Source organism: Callorhinchus milii, unplaced genomic scaffold (genome assembly GCF_018977255.1).
Source record: "Callorhinchus milii isolate IMCB2004 unplaced genomic scaffold, IMCB_Cmil_1.0 Scaffold9, whole genome shotgun sequence".
NCBI lineage: Eukaryota > Metazoa > Chordata > Chondrichthyes > Chimaeriformes > Callorhinchidae > Callorhinchus > Callorhinchus milii.
In genome coordinates this window covers 12,135,281-12,149,942 of record NW_024704750.1, presented here as the reverse complement: position 1 = coordinate 12,149,942, position 14,662 = coordinate 12,135,281, and the positions used below count along the sequence as shown (strand labels likewise).

General features: G+C 38.1%; 1 protein-coding gene across 1 annotated transcript in view; it reads left to right on the top strand.

Annotated features, from left to right (window-relative positions):
* The window catches only part of heatr5a (HEAT repeat containing 5a), a 42,798-nt gene extending 31,755 nt beyond the window's left edge, over positions 1–11,043 (top strand). Inside the window, exons 30-37 of the mRNA XM_042338003.1 lie at positions 728–976; positions 2,453–2,580; positions 3,675–3,822; positions 4,473–4,745; positions 5,482–5,706; positions 6,783–6,934; positions 8,149–8,362; positions 9,696–11,043. Coding sequence (XP_042193937.1) covers positions 728–976; positions 2,453–2,580; positions 3,675–3,822; positions 4,473–4,745; positions 5,482–5,706; positions 6,783–6,934; positions 8,149–8,362; positions 9,696–10,009 — 1,703 coding nt within the window. The 3' untranslated portion in view covers positions 10,010–11,043. The remainder of the gene's footprint in view (positions 1–727; positions 977–2,452; positions 2,581–3,674; positions 3,823–4,472; positions 4,746–5,481; positions 5,707–6,782; positions 6,935–8,148; positions 8,363–9,695) is intronic.
* The last annotated feature ends 3,619 nt before the right edge of the window (positions 11,044–14,662 follow it).

Genomic DNA, 14,662 nt, shown 5'->3' with positions numbered 1-14,662 from the left:
TGATGTGTTCCCTCTCAACTCTTTTCTTCCAAATAAACGAACACATGTCTTTTGAATACAGCAAATTGTTGTTTCAAGTATCTGTATAGCACATTAAAATCTGAATATACTTCTTGAATGGTTTCTTTGACAGAAGAAAGGAAAATTGAATTCTAATCCAATGGGGTTTCTTGGCAATCTGGTTATCAGTAAAAGTGTATTGCTGCCCATTTAACTTCCAGGCTTAATACCGTGAGTTTGGAATACTTATGGTAGAGCCCTGTGAAAATCTTTTTATCTTTTTATTATTTTTCATTTTATTTTTCAGGAGTTTCTTGTTATTTTGTTTATCCATTAAAAATGTTGTTCGAAAATATTTGAAAGTAGGAAATCTGTTCGTTTCTCACCTTAATCTAGAGATGTTCAGTCTAATATCAGCCTTCAGCAGAGCTCACTCAGAATCAAACCTGTGACCCCCTTGGCTTATATGGCTGAGTGTCACACCAGATGATGCATTTATCAACTGAGCCATTCGGGGAAGCTTAAAAATGACTTTTTTCTCACATCATACAATTTTATTCCTAATTTGGAGTGCTTTTTACTATGGATATATTAGATTAATAAGGTTTTTATTGTAATAAATTAATAACTAACCAGTAATGCTAGGAAGCTGTATTCTTTATAAAGTGTACATAAAAACCTTATTGTTGTAGAATATATTTGTAGCAGGTTTGTTTTGTCTGAACAGGGGGTGCATTCTATACATCAGAAACGATAGAGGGTGCAAGGCTTCATTATTACAATGCATGGGCTCCTATCCTCCACGCCACGGCATTGTGGCTGAACAGCACAGGTTTTGTAGTGGTTGACACAGATGAGGACTCCTCACATCTATCCAGACCTGTAACGCCAACAATGTTGGGCCATGAATCCACTTCTGCAAATGCAGTAAAGTCGCCAGAGGATATCAACACTGATCGATTCCACCTCATTCTGGGTCAGTAAAGGAATGTTTAAATAGATCTGAAGAACTTGAATAGTTCTTTAATTTCATGTGTGGGTGTGCAACATTTTTTAAAAAATATCCATATGGCAAAAATCTCCACATCACAGGTTTATTTAATGCCTCTTAATACATATTCTGATTTATGTAGTAATTCAGGAATTAAATAAATGTATACAATTTACAGGGTTATTTTAAATTGATCCATTTGTAATCCAACACAAACCCGAAACAACACTTTAGTCAACCCCTCATTGAGACTTAATTTCCTGTGTTTTGAATTCACAGTGTGGAAATGTAAATATACCAGATGTGAAATTTAAATAATAATCAAATACAATTGAAACATCTGCGTCATTGTAGATAGACAGGAATACTGCAACTCTGTGAAAACTTTGAACCATCCTTCTGCATTGACAATATGTTGTGGAATTGAACAAGATGTAATTATACTACATTGTGTTGCATTCTTGTTGAATAACACACAATAAGTGAGTGGTTTCATTAGGAAAAAGCCTGCCTTGTCAGTAACAGGATTTGTACTAACATTTGGGAATCCTTCCATGTTGTACAACTAAATAATCTGCAATGTTACTACGAAATTCACAGAACTGTAGCAAGATTCCATTTTTCAGTGGTACATTTTTTAATTTTTCAGTGGTGAGTGCCATAATCTTGCTACGCAAAAGGACACTGAATTCCATTCAGATATCAGCCAAATGTTATGTTCCTGCAAATGGTCTCTCTTAGGTTTTTACTGTTATGTGATTCCCAAATAGTGAGCTGTGGGTGGCTTTGGGACTGAATTGAATAATACACACGAGTAATGCTTATCTCAACAGTCTGTTTAGCCAAAACAAATTCACATCACCAACAAATTATAATGACTTTGGCTAAAATCAACCAAATGAACAGACCAGAGGTTGAACCTGGGACCTCCTTGGCATGTATGACTTAGTAATAAAAGTGGAGAATTATTGTGGGGGGAAAGTAGCTCTATGTCTTCTTTTCTAATGTGCAGCAAATGGTGCTGTGGAGCTTTTCTCCAGTGGTCTGAATTAAATATAGCTCTCCATTTCACTTCATGTTGTAATTTGAGACCAGCATAAAATGGTCTGATTAGGAGTCAGAAAAGAACAAGGAGAAAGTGATTACTGTATAAGCCAACTCACCTTATAAAATTCAACATTTTGTTACCATAAAATAAAATCTCTTTCTTCTTAATTTCTTGGATAATGAAACTTACACAAAAGGAATGTGTGTTTCTAAATTTGAGCTTGTGTCCAGTGTATCCAATTGCACATTATGAAAACAAAAAAAATCACATCTTGACTTAATCATCCAGATAAGTCAAAGGCGATTACATTTTAAAATAGACAGATCGCTCTTAAATTAATTTGCCTGAAAGAAAGATAAATAAAATGGAGTTTAGAAGAAATGTTACATGCTGTTGTGCTGCATCTATTACAGGAATCAGTATAGAGTTTCTCTGCTCGCCACGACCAGATGCACCAATGGAGAGCATCACAGCTTGTTTACGTGCTCTGCAGGCATTGCTGGACGTTCCTTGGCCACGTTGCAGAATGGGAAGTGATCAGGTATTGCATAACAACTCATTTTCTGGTCATTTCTCCTCATCCTTGTTACCCAGGCAGGTAACACAGTTTGTTGAATATTTTGGTCATTAGGTCAATAAATGAAATCACCTCTCTCGCAATCCCGACAGTTCAATGGCTTAGTAGTACTGAGCAGAAACGTCCCAAATGCCTATCTAGTAGCTCAGTTGGGCCATTAACATGGCATTGCAACAGAGAATTGTTCATCTCTCCTGGGATAAAGTCCTTTTCTTTCATCTTTCTTCTCTTACATTTTCCCTTGTTTGGCACAGATAGTGATCTAAATGCTACTTGTGTAGAACGTATTAAATTTCTGCAATGACATTAAGAAGGGAGGGTATATTTGAGGAAGGTATATCGGGTTATTCTAGATAAAGATTAACTGGATTCTCGCAAGACTGTCATTTTTTACTTTGGTTTTGCAGCTAAATATGTGAATATGGGTGTGGACAATTTACCATCAGAAAGACGTTTAAGCCAATCGTGTGCTGTTTGCTAAAATGGGAAATTCAAGTCAGATAAAGATTTGTAACCGATTTAAATAAATAATTGAGGTTTGATGGTCTCAATTATTGTTTGAGATTGCCCTGCTAATTTAGCACAGTATTGTTTCATGCAACACAGGGCAATAGGAGTGGGAAGTGCCTTAAATATTGATATTCTGCTGGAAATACAGTTTATAATGTTTTCCCATCAACTACCAGGAGAAGACCGTGAACTGGAGAACAAAAAACATTGTCTTTATTGAATGAAAATGATTTTATTCATAATTAAAATTTGAATGACTTCAGCTTGCTTTGCTTTTCTTTGGAAGAGAAAGCACTTTCCTGAGACCTTTTAGCAGTGACGCTTCAACTCTGCATTTGGTTCTCATTGAGAAAAAAAAATCCTTGGGTTGATTTACATTTTGCTATGTTTTCTAAAAGTCAAAAGCTTAAATAATTGCTGTGCATCTGATGTTCCCCACTTTTTGAATCATTTCCATATCCCAGCCATTCTTTCGTAAGAACAAGAGATATGGTTTTTGTGTTGATCGATTTAACCTGTATTGCATATACTCTTTCTCCCAAATGCAGGAGCTTGGAGTGGAATTACTGAATGTGTTGCACAGATTGATCCTCACACGAGAGTCTCCCTTCATCCAGCTGGCTGTAATTGATGTTGTTGGACAGATAATACATGCAGCCCAGGAGCACGTGAAAGAGAAACGGAGGAGTGCAGAAGGTGGGTGTTAGAAACTATGAACTGCTGCAGCAATTCATTTTGTTCTGAATAGCTGTTTATAAGCAGTGACTAGCAGTGGAAGTCTAGACTAGGCAGAGGTCACTCCTATTCTTATGAGTTTCTAGCATGGATCAAGGGATAGCAACAAGGAGCAGCAACTCTGTTTTTTTACTTTGCTCTCCTTGGCTTGGGGTCCCTCCTCCTGAGTTTGCGGACAATTAGATCTACTCTAACTGAGATAATAATAATATTTCTTTATGTTGCACCTTTCATGTCTAGGAGACATCTCAAAGCACCTCACAGGATACACTACAAAATGGAGTAACTTTTTTTGTGGAGAGGGAATGCAGCAGCCAATTTGCACACTTCAATGCTCCATGAACAGCCATGAACTGAATGGCTAATTTTAGTTGAGAAATTGTTGACCAGGACACCAGGAGAAACTTTTTTTTCCGAATAGATCAGTTGACATAGGGATTGAACTAGGAATTTTCTTGGTCTCAATGGCTCATTGTCCTACTAATTGGTTAACTGCTGAGCTAGTAAACTCTGTGTTCTTCCTAGTATTATGTGAAAAAATTGTGATGAGAAAACTGGGCTTGATAACAGCCTTATTTTGTTTCTAATTTACCTTACCTGTCTGTGTGCAGTGGATGATGGTGCTGCTGAGAAAGAGACATTGCCAGAATTTGGAGAGGGCCGAGATACTGGCGGGCTGGTACCAGGGAAATCCCTAGTCTTTGCAGCTTTGGAGTTGTCCCTCTCTGTCCTTGTTCGCCAGCTCCCACAGCTAAACCCAAAACTGGTGGGAGCTCCTGTTGGTAATGCTGGGAAAACCCAGCAGTTGACTAAGGATGGCACTAAGTTAGTGGCAGCTGCCCTGGGAATTCTCGCTGACCTCCCTTCAGTGTGCTCACCCGCAGGTAAATTTATGCGTCGATCAAACCAAGTTTACGCATTTCAATTTTGATAAGATTATATTTTGTGTGCAAATTTTTTACATAGAATTAAATAGAATGATATGCTACTTGGCCCATCCAGTTTGTGTTTGTGTGTGTTATACTCAACACAAGTGTCCACCCCTCTCCTATTTCCTTCTCATTTACCCCTCTGTATTCCCTTCTCCCTCAAGTATGCATTAGATTTCCTCTTAAGTATGTTGATGCTCTTTGTTCAACACATCTTCTGGCAGTGAGTTCCATATTCTCATAACCCTCTGTGTGAAGAAGGTCTGCGCTTCATTCATCCCTTTTAGATCTGCACCTAGATATTTTAGATTTACTCTCTCCCTCCACCTTGCCCCCTCTCCCCACTTTCAAATCCAGCCTTAAGATCTTCCTGTTTGATCGTGCTTATGGTCACCTCCCATATCCGTCTCCCCCTGGCTTGGTATCAGACTCCGCCACTGTCCAGCGCTCCGGGACGCTACCCTGCGTGAAGGCCTCTGGATAACTGCAAGTTGTTGTTGTTTATGCCCCCTTGTTTTGGAATTACAAAGAGAGCTAAGAAGGAGCATAAATATGAAAAGCGTGTTGGGATGGTGGGGCTCCAAACTAACTCCCTCCAAATGTATAAAGTGGTACAAAATACCTTTCAACATTAGACATATAATTTGTCATTTGATATATTATGGTTTTTAATATTTTCTTTGTTTTACAGGAAGCGTATCGATTCTTCCCACACTCCTTTATCTTATCATAGGAGTCCTCACAGAGACTGCGGTGAAGATGTCCGATGGTCACATGTCTTTAACAGTTGGTGCAGCTCTGCAGGCGTTGAGGGCCGTTGTATTGTCTCCCATGGCCCAAGCAGAGAAGAGCCGTGCCGCGTGGACCAAACTCCTCCGCAGCGCTTTGGCAACAGTTCTGGAGTTTTGGAATCCAGGTAACAGGACGTCTAACTCACTGTGATTTAAAATACAGCTGTACAAGGAAATATCACCACTTACTCTTAACAAAAAATGCAGCTGCTAGTTTCTTTGGTCAGCCAAACCAAACAGAGTTCCATGCATTCCATCCTATACATGGAAATTCCCGGGATATTTATTGGAATATTAAAACAGTGAGTGCTGATGCTGTTGTTGGGCACTGGCTGGGAAGTTTTTCATGTCTCTCCTGTAATGTCTGAAATGCTGTACTCTGTCCAGCGCCTTGGGACGTCCTCCCGATGCAAAAGGCGCTATACAAATGTAATCTTGTTGTATACTGAGCAGTTGTTTCCTACAGATCGCACTTTTTCATTTCCACCACCTATTTATTGTCCTCTTTACCCACACAAACTGTTCTCAGAACAGGGTGTTGAGATATTGAAACACTTTCCATTCTGTTGGGACGTTGGGTTGTCCTCCGGACGTGAAAGGCGTTATACAAATGTAATCTTGTTGTTGTTTACAAAATACATTAATATCATGTTATAATATCCTGTATTTTCTGCTTTCCCCTAATCACTATATTGTTGCAACAGTGAGATAGATGCATCTTTCTAGGCAGAGCAACTGTTTGACTTCTCCATCCGAGTCCAGCACTTTGGGACGACCTCCTGACGTGAAACGCACTATATAAATGTCAATTTGTTGCAGTTGAGTTGATCATAAGATTAATAATCGTTGCAATTGATATAGCGCCTTATCACGTCTTCGATACGTCTCAAAATGCTTCACAAAATATACTGTAAAACGAATTGACTGTATATTTTGTGGGCGAAATGCAGCAGCCAATTGCACACAGCAGTCTCCCACAAATAGTCGTGGGTTGAGTGACCAATTTATTATGCACCACATGAGTCTCTACCCACTTCCATTGTAGTCCTCCTTTAGAATCACTAGTACTCCAACTCTGAAATCACGTGTTTATTGAGATGAAAGATTGTGCCAATGTGTAAAATATTTCTCCTCCACCAAAAAAAGCATCTTTAGTTATGAAATTCCTCACCTTCCGTATGTGATTTTTGTCTTTAAGCAGAAGAGATGCGGTCAGAACTGGATGAAGTGACCATGCTCATCGCAATTAGTGTTTTCTTGATGTCAGCAAATCCAGAAGTCGTTTGCGTCCAGTGCCTTGAGAAACCATGTATTGAGAGGTTTAAAGTAATCCTCTGTTCTAAAGATCCAGCAGTAAGTATCCTTCCACATTTATTTCAAACTTAGTTGAGGAGTAAATGCCTCAATGTCTGCCATAGCTGAACTTATAATAATAATAATCCTTGCATTTGATATAGCGCTTTTCACGTCGGAAGGACGTCCCAAAGCGCTTCACAGAACACACTGTAAAGTGAATTGACTGTATATTTGTGGGCGAACACGGCAACTAATTGCACACAGCAATGTCCCACAAACAGTCGTGGATTGAAAATGACCAATTTATTATTGTTTTTTTGGTTTTGGAGGGATTATTATTAGGTGTGTGGAGTAAGGAAACTTGCCCAAGGTTTCGCCCTGCCTGGAATTGAACTCGGGTCTCTCGCTTGCAAAGCGAGTGCTCTATCCACTGAGCTACAGGACTCCAGCTGACTTTGTTATAACTGCTGTCATTTAAGTTGCATTATCAAATCACTTGTTTCTTTATCTACATAGCAATGCAAATGAAAATCAATCTATGATTTCCAATTTGAAAGGTGTTATTTTCAGAGTCAGCCTCAGCATTGCCACTTGCATGAACTAAAGCTTATTTTGAGAATTAAATGCTTCAAGATGGTGAAATATGACCAGTGGCTCTCCCTCATGGGACTCTATGCTAAAGCTTCTGCCTGATTTGTTAACTGAGTCAGTCAATAGGTTCCAGCCTCAATACGTGTTCTATGCTTAGTCAGCAATAAGGCACTTCAATTGGACTCAATCCTCTGAGCAAGAGAGAAAAAAAAATGATCATATTCAAACTGATTTCCTACTGTTGATGCTAGCCATGTTTGCTGGATCTTGGTATAAGCACATGAGTAGACATTGGTGAGGATAGGATCAGGCTTGGTTCTGATGTGCCATTGTTTGCATCGCCTGCTGGCTTTCACTCTGGAATAAGCAATGAACACATGGGCAAAATGCAGATTGTTGCCTGTGAATCAGTACCTACCTTCAGGACAAAAGTGAAGTGCTCTGGGACTCTGCCTAGGTGAGGAATGCTATATAAATGCAACTTGTTCTAGTTGCAAAAAAAGGAGAGGGAAACGCACCGAGTGAATAACCAATTGTATCTAGGAGATTGGTGGCCAGGACACCGGAAGGACACNTTTTTTTCTCAAGAAGTTCAATGGGATCTTTAACATCCATCCACCTGAACAGGCATACAACACCCCAGTTTAATGTCTTAATATCTGGCTCTATTTCCTTTTAAGGTACAAATGAAGTGCTACAAGTTGCTGCTTTCAATATTCCAGCATCCTAACAGGGCTGTATCTGTACCATATATCCATTCCCTGGCTGCTTTAATTTTACGTAGACTTCAAGAAGTGGAGAAAAGAAAGCCAAGCTCATACCCAGAGCTGCAAGCGGTGCAGGAAGGCATGAGAACTCTGGAGACTCTGGTCAGCATGGCAGATGAGCAAAACCGTAAGTCTCTCTTCAAACCTGACTAACTCCATTTGCCCTTGATATATACATCAATATTCAAATTCAGTCTATCCTATTTGATGTTGTAATATTACAACCTGTTCCATTTGTTATTTAGCCACCTTTCGATTTCCTTCACGCTGCTCGGACTTTTAAATCTGCTGAGTGGAAAAAAAAGTTCTCAGACCTCTGCAGTGCTCCCTTCTGGCTAGTTGCTGGGTAGGATCTAATTTCCTCCCTCTGTAGGAAGGTGGAGCACCATTCTCCCCCCCAAAAATAAATAAATAAAATAATTTTGTCACTCACAACTGTTTGTGGGATACTGCTGTATGCAATTGGCTGCTGCGTGTCACCCACACAATACATAGTATATTTTTTACAGTATATTTTGTCATGCTCTTTGAGACATCTCAATAATGTGATATGGCACTATATAAGATGCAAGGATTATTATTGTTATAACACAAAATTACATTTGTATAGTGCCTTTCACATCAGGAGGACGTCCCAATATATATACGGTGTTATATTACCTTATTAGGGCCACTGCAGTATGGTTAAAGTGAAATGATCGTGTACCAACTGCAGTAGCCAGATTGGAAAGAAAGAACTTGTATTTTTGTGGCTCTCCTTATTCCATCTAAATATCTCAAAGCACTTTGTAGTAATTGTCAAGGATAGTGACTGATTATGTAGACTACTTTGGCAGTCATTTTCCACATGGCAATTCCTATAAATTGCATGAGCTGAATGACCAATTTTAATCTGGAGGATTTTTGGATTAATGACCTGCTCTACTCATGGTGACTCCCACTGTTGGATTCTAACTTCTCCAGCACTCTGCCCCCCAGTCCTCAGGATGCCCATTTTAATTTTCAAAAAATCCCACCGAATGTTAAATTGACCACAATAAGCATTTTACATCTCTTTTAAAGGTATTGGCGACAGGAGCTTCTATGTCTTGAAAAGTAGGATAATGTTGATTTACATCTATGTTATAACTTATCATTTAAATTCTAAATTCAAGTGTAACAACATAATATTTGTTCTTTGATTTAGAATGCAATGTTACAATAATGCGGCAGAGAACTTGCACACAGTAATGTCCTATAAATGGCCTTAAAGTAAATGACCAGTTGTATGGAAGGGTTGGGGTTGTTGTCCAGGAGAAACTCCCTTCTGTTAAATAAATTCCAAAGCTATCTTCCCTTCCTATTGGAGATTGGATTTTAGTACATTTTCACATTTTGTTAGTAAGCTTGACTGTTGTTAAATGCCTTTGTACGGATTCTGTTGTAGTGCGAATGTTTTAATGAATTTTCTGAATATTCAGGAGTCCATTTGGTAGCTTTGCTCCTACCAATCCTTATATCCTTCCTTTTGGATGAGAATGCTCTGATGTCGGCACTAAACCCAGCCAAGAGTTTGCATGAATTTGCTCTGCAGAAGCTGATGCGAATAGGCCCTCAGTATCCATCCGTCTTTCAAAAGATGATGGGCACTTCACCAGCTATGAAAGCCAGGCTTGAAGCAGCTGTTAAAGGTAACCAGGAGAGTCTGAAAGCCAAGACAGCCGCTGGCCAGCCGAAGTGCCCTGGAAAAAGTTCTCCCAGCATTCAACTCAAGACTAATTTCTCAAATTTCTAACAGGAGCTATGAATCAATTAATAAAAGAAAATAAGTCATACCAAACGAAATCACGTAAAAGCATGCAGAGTTTATTTCATTAAAATTACAGGAACTTATCTACGAAACCTTACCAAGCATAATCCAGCCATTCATAACAGACATTAACCTCGTTTGTTTACTTAGATTAAAACTGTAAACTTGTGTGTATGTTACAGGGAAACATTTTAAAAAGTGTTCAATATTCCACTTGTTTACAACTAGCATTGTTTTTAAGTCATAAATTTTTTACCATTTGTTGCACTGTTCGCTCTTTATTTGGTGACCTGCCCAAATAACACTTGGAAAAACATGTTCAGACATTAGATCTTATAGATTTGGTATGGCTTGTTATACAGTGCTTAACCTTCAAGTAAACAAATATGATTAATAATGCTAAAGGGAATTTTATATGATTTTTTAACTTAAAATATTGCTATCTTAATGCTGGAATTCATAGAATGTCTACTATGATGGGTAGGGTTGAATATTCCATACCATAAAATGCAACCAGCAGATACTAACTTCTTATAAAGACAATTGCACTACAGTACTATTTTTTTAAATGAAAAGGATTACTTAGGTGATGCAATATTAAAACTGTGGTCTGTACATAAAAGTAAAACCTTCAGCAGAATGCATTTGTAACCATGAATCGTAAAATAACAAAGAATTTAACTGCATAATGGGTCTGGCTGTTAGTGCCAGCCAAACCCTAATATGCCAGTGTTAACTGCAGTACAAGTATTGTGTGTGTATAGTGTTCACAGCTCAGTATTCTTAATACTGAAAATCTAAATCCAAAAAATGTTGTTACAAAAAACTATCTGCTAGCTGCCAAATGATTGATTCCAGTGCTTTAGCTTTATGGCGGTCAGAAATACTGAATTACTCATAGATGAATTACATGTTGTGTATATAACACAATTGTAAATTGTACAGAATAACCAAATATGCATAATTGCTAACATTTTTTTTTGTAATTTTACTGAGAAATAAAGCTAATTTGCTCATTTTATTCTTTCACTTTTCCTATTTTGTTTTCCTCCTATTTTGATTGTTGTCCCCATGCACTTACTATGTGTGTGAGTCTCTCATACACGCGCACACACCTGGGAGTTATTGAAACACCAAAGTGGGCAGATCCAGGGGATGTCTGCCCTTAACCCTATGCTTTTTTACTATATTAACAAGTTTGGAATGCTGCATTTTGCAGGTTGATAGGATTAGGATTCCTCACGTTGGTGCACTGTACCTTTTCCTACACTATTTTTAATCTGTTTCTCATCCCTCCTGAAGGCATTTGATTTATTTGTATTCATGAGATGGGGTTTTATGGACACGAATATCTCATCCAAATGGCCATTGTTCAAGATGATGTCATCAATAACATCATTGCAGAAGTTGATTGATAGGAATAACTAACTGCTTTCCTTTGTGAACGTTCACAATGTGATTAAGCCAAGGTTGAAGGTATTAGCACATAGAGCTACCCACTTACAATCATTTATCCTCCAGTCAGAAGAGGAACTCCTATGTTTTTCAAAAGATCACCATAATTGGGAATGGAATTATTTTCCTATTTTCACCTCTCGTTTCCCCCTTTCCACTTGGCAGAACACAGTGCAGAGAATGGCAGAGCACAGTGGAGCGTTGAGCAGAGACCGGTAGAGGGAATATTTTTATTTTGCACCTCAACTAGAAAATGTTGCAATTGATAGACTTGAAAAGACAGATTTTTAAATTTTAAATTTAAATCTGTGACCCCAAAATGTTATATTTAATGATAACTGAGTTTAAAATGCAATCTCAGGAGAATTTCAATTTTCAGTATATTTCCTAGATCAAACATGACTCAATTAACTAAATAATGCCAGCAGTCCAGCACAGTCTGTCAGTTATTGTATTTCCTCTGGCTATATATGGTTTCATTTACAGGGAGCCACAATTTACTTTAAGTTCAATAACTTTCTGAAGCATAGGTAGTTCTGTTTTTTTAATAGTTCCAGACATTGTAGGTTTGATGACGCCTGGTCTATTAGGATGAATATTTAAGTCTGTAACCACACCATAAACTTTTTTGAAAATGTCATGTGCTAGAACAGTGCCTAATGTGTTGCAGATAAGTTACTGGTAAATCTGCAGATTTCTTATTTCACGTTGTATTTTCACTCCTCCCGAACATGCAGAATATTAGGCAAATGTTTTTCTGTTGAGACCTGGGTAGGTGTAAACCCAAAGGATTAGAAGATGATTCTTCCCCTCCTGTATTGGTTTAAAATCAGCCCAGACTAATGGGTCTGTCTGTCACTTTACATGGAGATCAACATTGGTTGGTTTAGAACAATCCCTACTTGCCATCTCAGCTGAAGAATGATGTGTTGGGAAGGACCCTAATAAGAGAGGGGGAAAAAAATTGGATCCCAAGATTGGTTGAGTGGTGTGGTCATTTAATGTTTCAGTTTTCAAAAATTTAAATTAACTATTTTTCCTATGTGCATTGGTCTGAAGGAACGCAGCTGGTGTTTTATTTTTATTTCAAGTTTTATTTGAAAAATCATTTTGTGCACTTATATGAATGGTCCTGTTATTGGAGTTGGTGTGTTTTGTATAAAGACAGATGAGTTAAACAGAGAGCCTGTTGTATACCTGTAAAACACAATGATTGAAATTAATCATGGCGCTCAGAATAGTGTTTTCGTGTGCACTGGTCTGAATTGATCAAACAGGAACATGTCCTTACAGACAAAGATACTGCAGTTCATTTTCCTGTTCTTTGAACGATAGCTATTTTGGGACAGAGTTGTGGACAGGGTTACAAGCTGATTCCAGGTTGAGGCACATTCACCAAGCCTTTTGACATTTGTTCCTCAGAGTTACAGTTGTGAGCAAGCCATTATCGTCTGGGAAGCTGAATGGTCCTTTATCTGTTTTTATATATTTAGATTTGTTTGCCTACGCAACAAGCTTCATTGTACGAAGCAATTTAAAATGTATGGACCCGATAAGACACTTTATTCAAATCTTGTGTTAAACCAATATATTAAAATTGAATTACAGCAACTATCCTCATGCTGTCAATTAATTGAATAAAGGGCACTTAGGATTTCATTCTATTCTAGTCTTTCATTGAAGTTATGAAGTCGTGTTTATACATTAAAATGCACATTTAAATGCCGGCGAACTTGTTTTTGTTTTAACTGTTTATTGATTTTGTATTGTTTATTAATCTGTGTGTGGCTGATGCGAATTTAATAAACTTCAGTTTGCTCTGCTTCGGCCATCTTATTGAAGATGGAATAAAATTAATCAATATCAATGGAAGAGGCAGAGAGTTGTTAGCTCTGTTGTTTAATGTATCAAGTGACATGAAACTGAGCCACAAACAGACCACGCCAGTCCCAGTTTCCATCAGTGGTCTGTGCTGAAAACCTCAGTGACTTTGGGTTAGGGAAGAAGAGGCCAGTGTTCCTGTTCATTCCTCACTGCTGTCCCTTGCAGGGAGAATTTGTTGGGTGAGCAACAGATAGGATTTGGCTATGATGGTTACAAGGTTGAATAACTTATTGAGAATTAAGTGATTGATCATATGACTACTGCTGCCCACGTACGCAAGCATGAATCAGGTGAAAGGGGGAAAAAATTAAATTTTTTAAGAGCAAGATTGAGATAAAAAAAGGTTGTTCAACAATTAAATGTAGTTTATTGAAACTGAGAGGACCTGTTTGACAAATCCTAACTGATGGGCCACGTTTGAAGTCTCCATCCTACAAGTCTAATTTTAATGAGAAGATGCATTAAAGCATTACAAAATTTAACCTGCATAAGATGGATCAAAGCGTTTAAAATTTACCCTGCTTTACAACTATAGCAACGACACTTTTGATATTCATTTGCACATTTCATTAAGCCCATGATACGCAGTTTTAGCTTTGCAACTAAGAAAATTGAATGTTAATGAGTGGTGCAAAGATGCAAATAATTCATCCACCGAAAGCAATTGAAGGACATTTGAGTAAAGAAAGTAGTAATGTGATCAAACTGGAATTCCTTCAAATGCAGTCAAAACATTTGTGAATCATCTTCAAAGTAAAACCCATAATGCCCTTTAGCAAGTGAGATGACTGGTGTAATATTTCAGAGGGTTTGCAACAATTGTAAACACATTGGCTTGATCTTGTTCTATACTTCTGCTGATTTGCTAAGTGTACTTTTTTTGATTGCACCAAATCCTATGTTCTAAACAATCTGGATAATCACAAAAGAGGTTTTTGATGAAGAAGACCCTTTTGCCCATTTGATCTAATTCTTCCAGAATATAAATCTTGTTACCTTTCCATGACAGGATCAAACTATTTCCAGTCCAGTCTCCTGGCTTCCAGAACCTTTCCCAATCACCCATTCTAGCAGATGATTATTTTCTGTGTAAAGAGAGTAAAGGAAGTATTTCCCTAAAATGGACCTTCACCCATACTTGCCTGCACTCAGGAGAGCAAACACGTGCACTGCTGGCAGGGTAACTGGAGGCATTCTGTGCTTGAAGCTTCAAGACAATGGTTGTGGGTAACTCTTGCTTCTATTTTGACCTTTCTCGCTGTTGGAAGTTGATGGACCTTTACTGACAACTGAAATCGG